The sequence below is a fragment of the Cynocephalus volans genome, chromosome 7 (genome assembly GCF_027409185.1).
Source record: "Cynocephalus volans isolate mCynVol1 chromosome 7, mCynVol1.pri, whole genome shotgun sequence".
Taxonomy (NCBI): Eukaryota; Metazoa; Chordata; class Mammalia; order Dermoptera; family Cynocephalidae; genus Cynocephalus; species Cynocephalus volans.
This window is the reverse complement of record NC_084466.1, coordinates 69,608,655-69,625,933: the sequence shown is the minus strand read 5'-3', so window position 1 is coordinate 69,625,933 and position 17,279 is coordinate 69,608,655. Positions and strand designations below refer to the sequence as shown.

Sequence of the window (17,279 nt, the reverse complement as noted above, 5' to 3'; positions counted from 1 at the left end):
TTTAAATTTTTTAGTCCTTTTTTTTTTTTTTCTATTGAAAGTAACCTAAGTGTCCTAATCACATGTGAAACTGTGCAGTTTTTCCTGGGCTTTGCAGTGATCAAAATACCGGGCACTGGGGACATGAAAACAAGGAATGTTTTCTGTCCTTGAAGGGCATTCAGTCCGTAGTAAACAAAGAAGCAGCATAAGAATTGAGAGCAGTGGGGTTAGATGACTGTACAAGGGTTTCCTTTTTCCAGGCTGGAGCAAGGAGGAATGTCATGTCTTGGATATGTCAAGAAATGAAAAAATAGGCAAGAGTACCTACCTAAGTGACCCATCCAAGAAGGAGAACAAGGCATCCATATTCTCAGAGTTCTCCAGAGAAACAGAACCATAGGATTCTTTAGTTTATAAAGAGTGTTTTTGAAGAGCAAAAGGTTTAAATTTTGATGTCCAGTGCATTTTTTCTTTTGTACTTTGTGCTTTTTGTCTCCCAATTAAGAAATCTTTGCCTAACACAAAGTCACTAAGATTTTCTCCTATGTTTCCTTCTAAAAGTTTTATAATTTGGGTTCTTACATTTAGGCCTATGCTCCATTTTGAGGTTGTTGGTTTGTTTTTTGTTTCTGTACAAGGGTTGAGGTTGTTAAAAGAAAAACTTTAAGCAAATTAAATTTAACAAAGCTTAATTTGAGCAAGATAATAAAAAAACTACTTGCAAATTGGTCAGCCCCTAGTCAGAACAGATTAAGAAGGACTACGTTGAAAATGCAAGGTCAGGGGCCGAGCCCGTGGCGCACTTGGTAGAGTGCTGCGCTGGGGGCGCGGCGACGCTCCCGCCGCGGGTTCGGATCCTATGTAGGACTGACGGGTGCACTCACTGGCTGAGTGCAGGTCACGAAAAAACGACAAAAAAAAAAAAAAAAAAAAAAATTGAAAATGCAAGGTCAGTTAAATTTATAGACAGAAAAAGGGAAGTGATGGTTCCGAAAAAGGAAGTGAGGTACAGAACAGGTGACGGCCTGCAATTGGCTGAGATTTAGCTATTGTCCCAGAAGCACACTTCTCAGTTAGGTTTTCATTTGCTCATGTGCTTATGCGCCAAGTCAAGTTGAGGTTCCTATGTAAGAGCACCAGAGGACAGAGGCTTTCTCAGGCCAAAACTTTTTGGTTTGATTTAACAAAGTTAAGGGTCAAAATGAATATTTTGTATGTAGATATCCAGTTGTCCTAGCACGATTTTTGGAGAGATTATCCTCCTCCACTGAGTTGTCCTGCAAACTTTGTAAAGATCAATTAGCCAGACAAGCTTGATTATATTCCTGGAATCTCTACTGTAGTCCATTGATTCTTTTGTCTTTACACCTATACCACACTGTCTTGATTATTGCGGCTTTATAATTAGTCTTGTATCAGGTGCTTAGTCCTCCAACTTTGTTGTTTCAAAATTGTTCTGCCTACTCTAGATCCTTCACATTTCCATTCAAGCTTTAGCATCTAATTGTCAATTTCTATAGAAAAGCCTTGTAGTATTTTAGTGGGGTTGGGATTGAATAGATGAACTTGGAGAAAATGCACATCTTAACATTTTCTGATCCATGAGCATGTTATATCTCTCCATTTATTTAGGGTTTCTTTAACTTCCCTCAGCATATTTTGTGGTTTTCCACAGAATGATTTTTTCAGAAAAACATTCTGAATCTGATAACTCCCTTTACTCCCATCTTACTGGTACTGAGCAAGGGCTCGCTACCCTGGAGACAAAAGATACAGCCCTCAAACCTGTCTCCCGGAACCCAGGGCTGAACAGGCTTTTAAAGGGCTTTAGGTAAACCTGATTGGCTAGCTCTGAATCAGGCCAAATGACAAGGTGATAAGGAATGGCTAGTTCCAAGTCAGGCCCAATATGATAATGAGGCAACACCAATTGGTGGACAGACAAGGGTTGATTGGCTGATAAAGTCAGGAGCTGACTGGTTGATTCTGAATCCAGTTCTCTGATTGGTCTAATCTGGATCCAGCACCTCGGTGGAGAATGTTCAGGCTCCTGAGATCCTCTGGAGGGCATGGTCCTCTCTGCCCATGCTCAGCTTACACCCTGCAAGACAGCTTTGAAATAAATTGAGATAAGACAATGAAATTTGTCTCAGCTAGTTTTAGATGGTTATAGCCAGTTTTAGATTGTTAAACTACTAGACCTCCACAACACCCAACAGTGTGCTCCATTCCCTTTTTCTTCACCTCTTTCTTTGCTGGATTTTGTGCCCTCACCCTGTCCTTGTCATCCTTCTATCTTTCAGGATTTTCGCACCCTCTACTCTCACAGGTGCCTTACCTGCCTCACGTGACAACAGAAGGAACGACTGAAGCTGATCGTTGGTACTTCAGGGGCCTGCAGTTTCCTGTTCTGCTGTGTTGCAAAGACCTGTTCTGAAAGGAAGAGGGGGGGGGGAGAGAGAGAGAGAGAGAGAGAGAGAGAGAGAGAGAGAGAGAGAGAGATGCCAGGCTCTCGCAGGAACTAATAGAGCGAGAACTCACTCATAAATCCCCCCTCCCCCAGGGAGAGCGTTAATCCATTCATGAGGGATCTGCCCCCATGACTCAATCAGTTTCCAACACTGCCACATTGTAAATCAAATTTCCACATGAGTTTTGGAGGGGACAACACATCCAAACTCCATCAGAGTGGATGAATCTGGAGATTAGGGAAGGATTGCCATGTTGGAAGACACTTGAAAGTTTTCCTATCCCACCATCTTAGCCTATTGAGATTTCCAGTTTTCTTTGAGTCATTTTCTTTCTTTCTTTTTTTACCATGCCCACTTAAGAAAAGATTATTGAGGCAAAATTCACATAACAAAAAATTAACCATTTTAAAAGTGAACAGCTCACTGGCATTAATATGAGGGTACCTCAAAAAGTTCACGGAAAGTTTCATATTAGCTTTTAATTCTATTTTTCCACAAACTTTTGAAATAACTACATTCACAATGCTGTCAAACCACCACCTCTATCTAGTTCCAAAACATTTCCATTACTCCAAAGTAAAACTTACCCATTAAGCCGTCTCTCTCCATTCTCCCCTACCCCCAACCCCTGGCAACCACCAATCTGTTATTTCTACATGGATTTATCTATTAGGGGTATTTCATGTAAATGGAATCATACTATATGCTACCTTTTGTGTCTGGCTTCTTTTATTTAGCATAATGTTTTGGAGGTTCTTGAGTCAATTTTTAACTATTCTATTTTAACTGTTCTCCATCATTTAATAAGAGTTCCTGGTAACCAAACCTGTCTGATGAAATTTTAGTAAATAATCAATATTGACAGTAGTATGTAAACAGCAGTGATGTCTTAAGGATGATGATGGGTGATATCTGGCTATTGGTTCTTCCAGGGTTGGCCTTAAGTGCAGGCAAAGTTAAACTAAAAATGAGACACTTCATCAAGGAAAAAAAAAATACAGAAAATCCTAAACTAATTTCCTCATTGGCAAGATGATATAGTAAGCTATCTTTTCCTAAGAAAAGAGCAGACAAAGGTGGGAAAAACTGGACACAGCTGAGGACCAGCTATGAAGGCCCTCAGCCCTGGGAAGGCGGAGGTAGAATTCACATCCTCCCGCCTTTGTCCCCACACTTAAAACCTGGCTGAGACAGACTCCAGTCCAGCCTTATTGCAGTGATCAGGGAAGAGGGAGAATTGCTGTGAACCCAGCGCTTACAACCAGAAAGGTACAGCCCAGACTCTCCCTAACTCCCCCACTCCCACTCCTAAAACCCTCTAGCTCTTAATATTCTGTTCTGTCTTGTGGACTGTTTTATGAAAGTGATATTTTTAGACGAGGAGGACAAAGATTATGGGAGCATGGTTAAACGCACAAACACACAGAATGTCTACAACAAATGCTATTTTATCTTCACAGGATTACATACTGTATAACGGGGAGGGGGGCGGGTGGAGTCTATCCTCATTTTATTTCTTTCTCTTCCTCTCCTCCCTTTTTTGCCCCTGATAATTGTATAGTATAAAGGTATGGAAAGTAGATCACAATTTCAGTTCCCCTTTGCAAGCTGTGCAAACGTGAACAGTTTCTGAGCCTGTCACCTCATCTGTGAAACAGATGGTAACGTCCCACTTCAGAGTTACGATGCTCAAAATGAAGAATTATTTGTGAAGGGGAAATTACACGTGCTCACGTTGCGGTAGTTCGTGCTTATGTCCTCCTTCTCAGTGAACACGCCGATGTTTAATGAGCCCAGCCAAACACATTCTTCTAGTCTTTTCTCTGGTCTGCTTTCCTCAATGGACAGTAAGCGTTGAAACGGTATCAAATTTCGGCTCTTTGTTGACTCTAGTCCTGCTACATAGCAGGAATTTAGAAGGCCAGTCCTCCCACGTTGCGCGTCCAGGGTGAACAGCACGTTTAGGTTTGAAAGCTGCCGAGTCACCGGAACTGGTCAGGGCAGAAGCCAGACGCCCGGCAACCGCAACCCAGGCTCCACCCCCCTGCGCCCATTGGCCCATTCAATTTACGCAGGCGCCAAACGGCAGGGGCGCCAACATCGCGGTCACGGCCCAGAGCGCCGGCGGCGTGCGCAGAGTGCGGCGGGTGCGGTCTGAGAGAGTCTCAGGCACTCAAAGCGGAGACGCTAACCCTGACCGCAGGCTGCGATGAGCACTCCGGCCGTGACCCGGGACCTGCAGCTGCCCCCGAGTCAGAGGGCCCAGTCCGCGTTCAGAGGTGACGGCTGTCGGGGCGGGGGCGGAGGCGGGAGCGGCGCTCGCCGGCAGACGGCTCTTTAGGTCCGGGGGCGCGGGGCGGGGGCCCACAGATCGGGGCCTACAGTCCTCTCTCCGTCTTCACCCTGACTGGTTGTGGGAGAACCCTGAACGGGCCGCTCGACCTCGCCCAGCGCATTTATGGCACTTGTGGAACTGGCCAGAGGAGCAGTGTCCGCTCTGTGGTGTTAGTGTGCGGTCGCTAACTGGCGGCCCAGATGAGCCTGCCATGGAGAAATCCGTTTAGCCAGGGGACGTGTCGGGGCTAGGGGCCGAGGGGGCGTGGCTGCGCGGGCGCCCGGGCCACTGCGCCTGCGCCGGGCCTTCCCGCCTCCAGGGTCGGGAGAGAATTTCTGGGAGTGTAGACTTTCCTGATCAGATGTTTCCAGTTTAACGCGTTCGACTTTGTGGGAACCTAGGGTTGGCTGGGTCTTCAGAAATAATATTGTTATTCCCTTGTTCTACCCATGCGGAAACAAATTCTCACCCAGCCCGATTCTGGTAAATTAGAACCTGTGTCTCTTCTCCACCGTTTAGTTTCTTAAAGCTTTGCTTTCAGTAACCCTCTGTTGAAAATGATATTCTCCAGATTTTTCAGTGTAGAATGTGATTCTTCTGCAGAATCGTTGTGGGGACCTTTTAGGATAACAGTCTCTTAATAATGGGATTATTTTTAAAGGGCAGTACTGAATTGGGTAATTTTCTATTATGTAGAGATGTGATCTCACGTAGAACAGTGTTCAAAATAAAAATATTTAGTTAGCAATATTTATTTGATGTTTATTTGATGTGTTAGCTAGTATTGACTAGCGCTTTTCTTTTCTTATTTAGAGCAAAGAAGACAAAAAATCAAGGAAAATCTATTGAGAAGAGGAACTTCTTTTGCACACAGACAGGAAAATCAGATATTATCTAGGTGAGGTCAAGTTTATTTTTTTTCAGTTCTACAGTTATGTCAGAGCTGTTCAATAAAAAAGTTATGTGAGCCACATCTGTAGTTTTAAATTTTCTAGTAGCCACTTAAAGTTTTTTGAAAAGATGAAATTTAATAACATTTTACTTAATCCACTATACTCCCAGTATTATTTCAACATGTAATATTTTGAAGTATTGAGTTTTTACATCCTTTTTTGGTACAAAGTCTTCAAAATCTAGTGTATATTTTACACTTTTAGCACATTTCAATTTGGACTACCCACATTTCAAGTGCTCAATGGCCTCGTGTTTAGGAAAAACAAACAAAACAATATGACCTATGAGCTGGCTTGATAGTTCACTTGGTTAGAGTGCAGCCTTACAACACCAAGTTCATGGTTTCTGATCCCTTTACCTGCCAGCTGCAAAAAAAAAAGAAAGAAAGAAAGTAGCCATGTGTGGCTAGTGGCTACATTATTGGTGCAGCATTAGATCATCATAATTTAGGAAGGCTTTTACTCAGAGTATGGGGTATATTTAGTAAGACTTTTTACTGAGTCTATAATTTAGCAAGGATCAGTGTTCTTCTGGGAGGGGGGTGGCCCTCCCAAATGCTTGGAGATTACTTGTTTTAGTCTCAACCCTCCACAGAAATATCTTTGTGCTTGTTAAAAATTTTTAATAGTATATGGTTGTGGCAAAAACAAAAACCCACTAATAATATCCTTCCAAGCTCTTTGCATCTTACAATGATGGGGACCTGGGCTGGAATCTGTACATCTGCTACATCAGCTATTTAACCTTGGACAAGTTACTTGACCTCTTTGAGTCTGTTTACCTACATTAAAATGGGATAGTAATACATTTTTCTTGGGGATTAAATGAGATAGTGAATTCATTGTGTTATGCTTGGCATATAGTTTGTATTTGCTTTGGATAAATAGTCTAAATGCAATACCGCCTAGAAACTGAGGTCCATATTCTTAACATATCCTAATATAAATTAAGCTGCCAATGTATACGTGGTAAATTTTGGATTTCTTTTGAGAGGGTTGTTTTGCAATGTAGGAAGTTTGTTACTAAGTACTTAAAACTAACCCAAGAATTTGTTGCTTAATAAAGGTTTTTTGAGAGCTTGTTTGAATGACTAGAGAAGAATAATTTGGAATATGGTTATCAAGTGTTTACAAGTTCATTGGGGAGAGAGTGTTAAGATTTTTAAGAAAATATCTTTAAATTCCTCAGCCATTTGTTTACACTATTAAACACTATTAAAAGTTTTTCTGAGGACAAATAAATCTCAACTCACTTTTTGCTTCAATTTAAATTTTAAAATTATGAAGTCAGTTAATTGAAGAGTGTACCTCCTTGGTTCAGCATTTGTTGATTTACTGATTGATTATTCTTTTTTTTGAGCAGTGGTGGCCAGAGAGTGGTGACATCTGAGGACCAGGTCCAAAAAGGGACAAAAGTTCTGAAACTTAAAACAAAAATGGTAAGATATGGACATAGCACTCATAAATTGTCCCTTTTTTCCCTTTCCTAAACTCTTTCTGAAAGAAATGAGTTCTGACATATTGATTTGTCTTAAATAACTCTTTTAGGCTGATAAAGAAAATGTCCATAGACCTACGGGGAGCAAAAATAATACAACGGTGGGAAAAAATTGTATTTCTTTAAAACCTTCTAATGAAATAACCAATTCAACTATAGTAATTGACACAAATAATTTGGAGGATAATAATCAAACTCTGCAGTTGTTACCAATTAAAAATGATCTCCAAGGTCAACATATGACATTAAGCCAGGCATTCCACCTTAAAAGCAATAGTAAAAAGAAACAAATGACTACAGAAAAGCCAAAGCAAGATGCTAACATGACCAAGAAACCTGTGCTTGGGTGTTATCGTGGCCAAATTGTTCAGTCTAAGATAAATTCATTTCGAAAACCTCTACACATTGAAGGTGAGAGTTCTGCAGCAACAAAGAAACTTCCTACTACCATCTCTAAAGCCACAAAGCCTCAACCTATAAACACCAGCAGTGTAACGGTAAAAAGTGGTAGAACCTCCAGTGTGACTGCTGTCACAAAACTCGTGAGCACTACATCTCAGAACACACAACTTATGCGACCTCCTATTAGAAGTCACCGTGATAATACCAAGGACACTGTGAAACAAAGCATGAGTAGAACCACTGCCAACATTACAATCTGCAAAGGGCCTGGTGAAAAAGAATTATTACAATCAAAGACAGTTTTGTCTAGTGTCAAAACCAGTTCTTCTCAGGACATAAAAAGAAATAAGGCACTACCAAGAAGCATGGCGTCTGAAATTGTAGCCAGGCCACCTTCATCTTCTAATACCAGTTTGATAGAAAAGTCAAAAACCATTGGCCAGAGGAGACATACTATTGCAAAAGCAACCGTTGGAAGTAGCTCAGCTCAGCCCAAAGAAACCTCAGAAGACAGGAAGTAAGTAGATGTAATTTTCTTTATTTTATTACCTTAAGTTTTCAGTAGAGTACCATTTGCGGATTTGGCTTGTAATTTCCTCAAATGTATTAGAATTTTCCTTCATGGGTTCTCTTCTGTCATATGTGAGCAAATTTGTATTGTGCAACAATATGACCTAAAAGTTATTGTGCTTAAGTGTGTTTTGTTAGGTTACTTTTTTTGTAACCTCTAATTTAAATGCTTAATAATAATTGGGAAATATTTTATAACTTCTCCATTTAAAAATGCATTCTTGGGGTCTTTGAGCATATAATTGACATTGATATGTTCAACATTTCTTTTTCTTCAAACTTGTGAACTATGTATATGCCAATAGTGTAGAGCTACTTAAAGACCTGAAATACATTTTAACTTTTCCTCTAACAGAGTTCTATCAAAAATATCAAAATGATGTTTATATACTGCTTCTAACTACAGAGCTCGCCTGAGTGAGTGGAAAGTTGATAGAGGAAGAGTGTTGAAAAGCCCTCCTAACTCAATAGTTATCAAGCCTGTGCCTGAAGGACAAAATGAAAAACCAGTTGGGTCCTTCTGGACTACCATGGCAGAAGAAGATGAACAAAGATTATTTACTGAAAAAGTAAACAACACATTTTCTGAATGCCTGAACCTGATTAATGAGGTAGAGTATTTATCTTATATTTGTATAGCATTATATAGTTTACAAATTACCTTCATAAACATTATCTTATTAAATTATATTGTCAGTCTTTTTTAACAAGGTGATGTCAGTGATATTGTTTGGTTTTAACATTAATTGTGAGATATATTGCTTCATTTGTTAATGCATTAATTGAGATTGTTAGCCTTTAATTGACTGCTTTTTTTATTGGGTTCTTATTAATATATCAAAGATAATTAGGTTGTTGGGTTTTTTTTAACCTGAGTTATAAATACTGTATTCCTTTAAGATGTTAATATAGAATAGGCTGGGGTGGATATTTACTTTTCATATCTAATATTTCTGTTTCTTGAATTTTCTCAACATTTACAAATCATTTTTTCCACTCATTACATATTTTACCAAAGACTAGCAACAGAAATTATTAATAATAGCATTATTGTGAGTCATTATTATCCCAGATTAAATACAAGTTAACTGAATCTCAAACAGAATCCCGTTAATCTAAACCAACATCATTATGGTCTTGAATTTATAGTAGGATTTCACTATTAGGACTAAAATCCTATAGAGTGTAATAATCACTCCAGAATGTTTCTTTTATTTCCTGATTGCTCTTTAATCTTGCTTTGGTCACTCACCTGTATGTAGTAAAGATCTATAGTAAAACTTGATATAGGTATGATTTCAAACCGTACTCCACTCTTACAGTCATGAAAACTGTGATTCTGTTTTTATTTCTGCTCAGTTGAGGTTTTGATACTATGGAGTTTTTCTGCCCTGCTATTTAACTGCGTATTACAGTTACATAAACCATTACATATATTCATTTTAACCTTGGTATTACAACCTGACAAAGACAATTAAGGGGAGAAAAACCCAGCGGGCTGTTCTCACTCATAAACATTAGGTAGATGAGCAAAAATTCCAAAAAGTATTAACAAATGGAATCCTGTAATATATAAGAGGACAAACTTCAGAGCCAAGTGTTAGTCATTGTTTGTTAGTAAATATGTTAACAGATATTTTATTTTTTGCTGCCTTGTTCTCGTGGCTGACATGCTGCTCCTTAGCCATTCAAAATTAGTTTAGAGTAAGGAAGATGATAATAGTGAATGTCTGTATGAATAACTTTCAGTCAACTTTCTCTTTATCACTGATCTTAATTATAGTAAGCTTAATTATTAATTGTTCATGGTTTGTAGGCTAAGTAATACCACACCTTTTATTTCTTGCTGTTTTAGGGATGCCCAAAAGAAGAAATACTGGTCACACTGAATGACCTGATTAAAAATATTCCAGATGCCACAAAACTTATTAAGTATTGGATATGTCTTGCACGTATCGAGCCAGTCACAAGTCCTATTGAAAATATTATTGCAATCTATGAGAAGGCCATTCTGGCAGGGGCTCAGGTAAGATTAAAATTTACTGATCTTTATTATTATAGTAAAGACTGTTCAGAATTATTTTGGAACACATCACAAAGTAACTTGATGAAATCATGTTATATATGTAATAGTAATGAATGTTTAAATGCCACAAGGATTATGTTATAAGAGCTGTTTCTCAGCCTTATAAAACTATTGCTCATAAACTAGGGATAATCAGACTTCAGAAAATGGATAACCTAAAATATAAATTTAATTAAGCTTTCTGTGAGGAATATTTTAGTACAACATATCATTGTGTGCATTTTCTAGTTGGGAAATTTGCTGGGAAACTGAATTTTTAATACTATAATTTTCTTAATATAAAGCAAATGGAATTAAATTAACCTAAAATGTTATCATGCTCTGATAGCTTTGTGAGAGAACTTTCACTTTAAGAGTATACCTGAATGTACTCATACATTGTATAAATTGGTCCTGCCTACATATAGAAATGACAATAAACTAGTTTCTCTAATATTAATGATTTGATACTATATCTCTCACCTTCTCTAGTCTGTTGATTCACAAAGCCATAGGAATAGAATAAATCATTTTTCGGGTGTTTTTTGTTTTGGGTTTTTTTGTTTTTGTGGGTAAATCTTCCTAAAACATATTTACTTATTGCCATCTTTCAGAATATTCAGCAGGTAGTCTCTCAGTGGCTATTGTGTGTAAAACACCTTCTTGAAAGGTAATCATATTTGACAGAATCTAATGGGATAGGGAGTGAACCCTTCATTGAACTACATTGAACCAGAAAGGGTATCACTTAAGGCAGTTAATGGCAGTGTAGCTAGGATGCAAAACTGGAGCCAAGGCTCACATAGAAAGTAGTAATGTAAACAGAAGGATGTGACACCAGAGCACAAACTGGAAAATAAGAATGAAAATTGAAAGCAGGATGGGAGAGTAATTTGGGACTAAGTTCTGGAACTAAGACTATGAGCCAGAGCTTCTTTTTTATGTAATATCTTGAATATTTTGTATTAGCAGGAATGGTGCTCCAAGGAACATAGTAAGTGCTTATATTACCTGACAAATAATGGACACTTAGTAAATTTTTGAATGAAAGAAATATGTTGGGCTGATCAACCTTAAGCTGTTCAGAGATGCATTTAATACCATCTGAAACAAAAATATAACCATGGACTTAAATGAAGGAGAATAGTAGTAGTTAAACTTAATATAATCAGCTCTTTAATAGATATTAATAGTGTTAATTAGTAATGTGTTCTGAGAAGCATGGTTTATTTTAAAATATGCAATTTTAATCACTAGTTTTAATATTTTCAACTTGGACAACCTAGTTAATGTCTGAGAAATAAAACTTATGTGGGTCTGCTTTCCTCATGAAAAATATTAAGCCTATTGAAGAGATGCGACACACAATTGTAGATATGCTAACATCGAAGAGTCAAGAAAAAGTTAATTTTGGTAAGTTTTAGCTTGTTTTGTTTCCTTCAGTGAATTGTGATTTTTATTAAATTTCTTCGCTGAATTAGTTTTTTGTTTTATCTTTTTCAACTTTTAAAATATGTAGGTTGTTTCTTTCCTCATACTTCTGTTGACCTATCTCTGAGATAAAGTGGCATTATGTGGTATAAAGAATTTTTAATTTGGAGATCTGGGTCAAAACCCAAATTTGTCACTGAGTATTTATGAAAGTGTATTCATTCATTTCTGTTGCATATAACACAATACCTGAAACGTGGTAATTTATAAAGAAATAGAATTTATTTCTTATCGTTTCAGAGGCTGGGAAGTCCAAAGTTCAGGGAATACATCTGGTGAGGGCCTTGGTAGTGGTGACTCTACACAGTGACTCAGTCTCACATGGGGGCTGGTGGAGCTAGAGAGAGACTAACCTCTTCATTGGCTCTCCTTTTAAAGCCATCAGAACCATGCGCATGATCACTGTTAAACCATCAAAGGATTAATCCATTCACTAGGGTAATCACTTAATCTAATCACACATAAGGCCCTACCTTTCAATTACCATAATGGGATCTCCCACCTTCTTAACACTGTAACAGTGGGGATTAAGCTTCTAATACATTAAACTTTGGGGGATATAATTTAGTCCATAGCAGAAAGTTACTTTACCTCTTTAGGACTTAATTTCCTGTCTTAAAAATGAAGCAATTTGACTAGGGATCTCTAAAGACCTTTCACCTATTAAGTTCTGTGATTTAGTCTATGCTCTAGAAAAGTTCATTGAAGAATTCTCTTTGCTGGGGGTAGTAGATGGAGATGAGAAACGTTTTCTAGATTCAGATATAGGTAACAAGAGCCAAATAGTTTGAACTTTTTAAGGCTCCTAATATATGCTGCCAAATTACTTTCCAGGTCAGTTATACAGTACTTAGTATACAAAATGAATTTAAAATTTAAAGATCTAGGTCAAATGCTAATAAACTTTAAATAAAATCAAAGGTCATACAGAAATTCTGAATTAAGTGTTCTTATATAAGTTTTTGGTTGCATGTAATACAAAAAATATAATGGCATATTAACATAATGCTTTGTTCAAGGTCATGCTTCTATTGGCGATGTGCTCAGTTCAGCGGGGAAAACTTCAATTTGTGGTGACTATTAATATGGCCCTGGGGAATATGGAAGATGTATGTGATCTGATCTTATTAGTAAAATTTAATGAAAGAACCTGAGGAGGAATGGTTAGGGAGAGAGAAACCCAGGAAGGACTACTGTACCATGAACAAAAGGAGGAGAAAAGTTTAAGAATAACCCAACTGTCTCTTTTTCACTACAGGCAACAAATTGGAAATAATTTTATAAAAAGAGCTTTCCTTCTCATAATTCCCATGGGTTCTAGACATATGTGGAAAGATAAAACCATTATAGTCAGCTCTTCATATCCATGGGTACCACATCCTTGTATTCAACCAACCTCGGGTAGATAAATTTGAAGGAAAGATAAATAAATAATACAGATTTTTAAAAAATACAGTTTAACAATTATTTACGTAGCAGTTACAGTGTATTAGGAATTATAAGTAAACTAGAGGTCATATTAAGTATGTGGAAGGATGTGCATAGGTTATATGCAAATATTATGCCATTTTATTTAAGGGACTTGAGCATCCTTGGATTTTGGTATTTGTGTGTGGGGTCCTGGAACCAATCCCCTGTGGATACTGAGGGACTACTATATTTAAATCTGGTTCAGTTACTCTCTCTTATTTTTCCTTAATACAATAATACTAGTTAGTGTTTTCTAGCAAGTAGAATATTTATTAGTCTTTAGATGGGGGAAAAAAGAGCTATTCATAAACACTTGGCTTTCTTAATGTTCTAAATTTAAATCAGTTTTATTTATAAACAGCAACAAAATGTAAGCGGGAAGCACAAGACAAATAATACAGTCACTGCTTAGGTGTCCCTAGAGTACCTCAAACTCACATATCCAAACCTGAACACGTCAATTTTCCATAAACCTGATCCTTATTTTGGTTCCCTGTCTCAGTGAATGGTGCTGGTCAGTTGTCCAAACCAGAACCTTGGGGTGATTTTTGACTCCCTTTCCCACCTCCCAACCCCTTTTCCCCAGCCAATCAAATTCAGTTTAACTTCCTAAGTATCTCTTAAAATCCACCCACTTCTCTCCATCCTTAATTTCATTACTATAGTCATGATCACCTACAGCTCTTACATGGACTACAAGTCTCCCAACTTAGTTTCCTTCCTCTCTTCTTGCTGCATTCCAATCCATTCTTAGCACTGCTTCAAGTCCTGACTACAGACTCTCCTCTTGTCACTCTCCCTATCCCCCACATCTGTGAATTTCTTTCTTTTCTTTTTTTAATTTCCTAGAAGGTGTTATACTATCTTTTTTCTCCAGGTCTCTTCAAGGCAATCTACTTTTTCTGAACCTAATTGCTACTTATCTTTTGGACCTCAGTTCGTACGTCACTTCGTTGGAGTATCCTTCCCTGATACCTACCCTGATATACCTTCCCCATGTTCCCAGCCTAGGCTAGATGCACCCATTTCGTGCACCCTTTCTTTTCCCTGTGCAATATTTGATGCCCATGATTGCTTATTTAATTGTTTGTCTTGTCTTTTAAACTATAAACTCATGGACAAGAACAGTGTCTGATCTTCCTGACCATTGTATTCCCAACACTAATGCAATGCCTGACATATTAGGCATTTAAGTATCTGTTGAATTAATGAGTCCATATTCCCTCTCTCACCACTTCAATTTCTACTCACTAAAAAAACCACAGTCACTTTTCATGCAATTAAAACATCTCTTAGTAAAAATCTCTAATAATTTTCCCAATAATCAAATCCAGAGGTCTTTTCTACTCAATGGATTTACCAGAATGTCTCAAAAATATTTCAAATCTAACATGTTTTATTTTGAATTCTGTCTTACGTCACTGCTTCCCCATACTCATCATCCCTTCTCTAGCATTAATGACTCCTAAGTAAGAAATTCTAGAAGGGGTGCCCCTAATACACATGCACACTCCTTCAGACAAAGATGCGTTAATTTGTTCATTAAGTTCTGACTCAGAAATATTTCTCAAGTTGGACCCTTCCTTCCTAGTCTGACCACTTATTAACTTGCTTGAGCTATTACAGCAATTTTGTTTTCTTACCATCACAGATTGTGACTTTTCATTCCCTCCTGTTCCTGACAATCCTTTACCGTGACCAAAACTAATTGTATCTGTCTCTTCAAGGATATTTTTACCAGACTCTTGGCATACAAAGTTTATTACAGTCCAATCCCTGCCTATCTATCTGAGCTCATCACTTCTTCCCCACACTCCCACCTTGTTCCTTACTCCATATTCTAAATACACTGGCTCTTTAATAGTATCTTTTTTTTTTTTTTAAACGGTAAGGGGATTGCAATCTTTGGCTTGGTGTCGTCTGCACCATGCTCAGCCAGTGAGCACACCGGCCATCCCTATAAAGGATCCGAACCCGCAGCCTCAGCGCTGTCAGCACTGCACTCTCCCGAGTGAGCCATGGGTCCGGCCCTAATAGTATCTTAATAGACCATTTTCTTTTATGCTTTATACCAAGATTGCTTTCCTTGGTCATGTCAAGTACTCATTTTTCATAACCCAGCCTAAATGTCACTTGTAAAGCTTTCCCTAGCCATCTCCCTGTACCACATGCAAAGTTAGTTGTTTCTTTTTATGGGTTTCAATAACCCTTTGTTCTTACTTCATTTATAGCATTTATCTCATTATATAATTATTTTCAAGTGTGTCTTCCATGGAATGTAAACTTTTTGAAGGACAGGAATGATTTCATTCTTTGTATCTGTAATCTGTGACACATAAGAGATAGTAAATATTTGTTAAATAGTTGACAGCAGTATTTGCTTAGGAAAAGTAATGGTTAGGAAATGGTAGTTTGGTTCTTTTATTTTGAAAATTTGGTCCACTAGGAATAACTTTAATATCTTCTGATTTTGTTCTTAAAATTTGGCCAAAAGCTTAATCTGTAAATGTATTTTCTGTAGGAGAAAATATCAAGGAGGCTTGTGCAACCAAGGAAAAAATCCAAGAAGACAACAATGAAGATACAGGTGTTAGTCTAGAGACAGGAAAACCAGAAATGGAGAAAAAATATCATAGAAATGTTGTATTTCAAGATTGTGAAAAAGAGCAAGACAACAAAACGAAAGATACAACCAGTGATGCTAAAACCCCCAATACAGAAACTAGAGCCGGTTGCCTGATTAAATTTAATGTATCTACTACACCATACTTGCAAAGGTAAACTTAAAGTGTAATGTGCTGTGTTTTGTTTTCATGCTTTGAGATAATAAATACAGCATTTAAAAATCTTTAAGATAGCTTCAGATTAGAACCACCACTTGTTAGTATAGAAAAGATTTCAAACAAATGGAATATCATTGGGACATTTCACCTTTTAAATAATGTGGTTTACTTTGCTTATCCCTACGTATTGCCATTTTGAAACAAAACATATCATTTTACTTTAATCTCTGCAATATTAATACGTTGTATTGTTATAGTAGGTTTTAGCATTGAGGAATTAGCTGATTCTACAGATACTTAAGTATCTACTGTGTACACACAAGTTGTAACAACAAATGAGAAGAGAATAAGTTAGTACTTCAAGGAGCTTGCGGTATCTCCCTTTCTATAAAACAAGCAATCATATGGTTGTGATGTACAAATTATAGTATGACAAACAGCACAAAAGTACAAAGTAAAAATATTAACATGTTTTTGAACTCTGGGAATAATTTTGTGTTTTTTTAGTTTGAAAAAGAAGATGCAATTTGACGAAAGAAATGCTGCGTTTAAAGAGCTGAAGTTTCTAACACCAGTGAGACGTTCTCAACGTCTTCAAGAGAAGACTTCTCAACTGCCAGATATGTTAAAAGACCATTATCCTTGTGTGTCTTCACTGGAACAGTTAACAGAGTTGGGGGGTGAAATGGATGCTTTTGTATGCCGCCCTAATACAGCACTGTGCAGGATGTACTCTGAGACTGAAACAACAGAAGAGAAATAAAGCTCTGATAAGGAATGGGGTTTTTGTTAGTCCTGGGGTGTTTTGTTTTCTGTGGCTTTGTATTTCCCTAAGGTTGGGAGTTGGCCAAGTACCTAAGCATTCATGGAGCTACTTTATTAACGTTCATGTTAACAGTGGGAGTTGCCCTTCTATGCATCAGAAAGCTGATCCTACCAAGTCAATCTCAACAGACTGTTTTTCTTTAGGATAGGTAAGTTTTGTCAGCTAATTTACTTTGTTCCTTGAATATAAACAGGTTTCGTCATGTTAGCTTGTTCACTTTACTAAATATAAGTGCATAATGATGCATTATAAGAAAATAAGGTGTTCTAGTTAAAATTTGTATTTTTGCATTGACATGTTTTAAAATTTTCTGATATACTTCCCTGCCTTTAAACAGAATAGTAACAATTTTTTAAAAACTATGTAATATGAGTAAGGTTGCAGATCACTTAGTCTTATTTATGTTTATTTCATTTGTATAATATTTTTGTTC

At 37.5% G+C, this 17,279-nt stretch overlaps 1 protein-coding gene across 1 annotated transcript; it reads left to right on the top strand.

Annotated features, from left to right (window-relative positions):
* Positions 1 to 4,571: 4,571 nt before the first annotated feature.
* On the top strand, positions 4,572 to 17,034 carry CKAP2 (cytoskeleton associated protein 2). The gene is made up of 9 exons (XM_063102859.1): positions 4,572 to 4,732; positions 5,602 to 5,686; positions 7,105 to 7,180; positions 7,290 to 8,158; positions 8,618 to 8,822; positions 10,067 to 10,237; positions 11,620 to 11,689; positions 15,759 to 16,014; positions 16,528 to 17,034. Exons 1-9 carry the CDS (start codon positions 4,663 to 4,665, stop codon positions 16,781 to 16,783), a joined length of 2,058 nt encoding a protein of 685 aa, XP_062958929.1. The 5' UTR covers positions 4,572 to 4,662; the 3' UTR covers positions 16,784 to 17,034.
* The last annotated feature ends 245 nt before the right edge of the window (positions 17,035 to 17,279 follow it).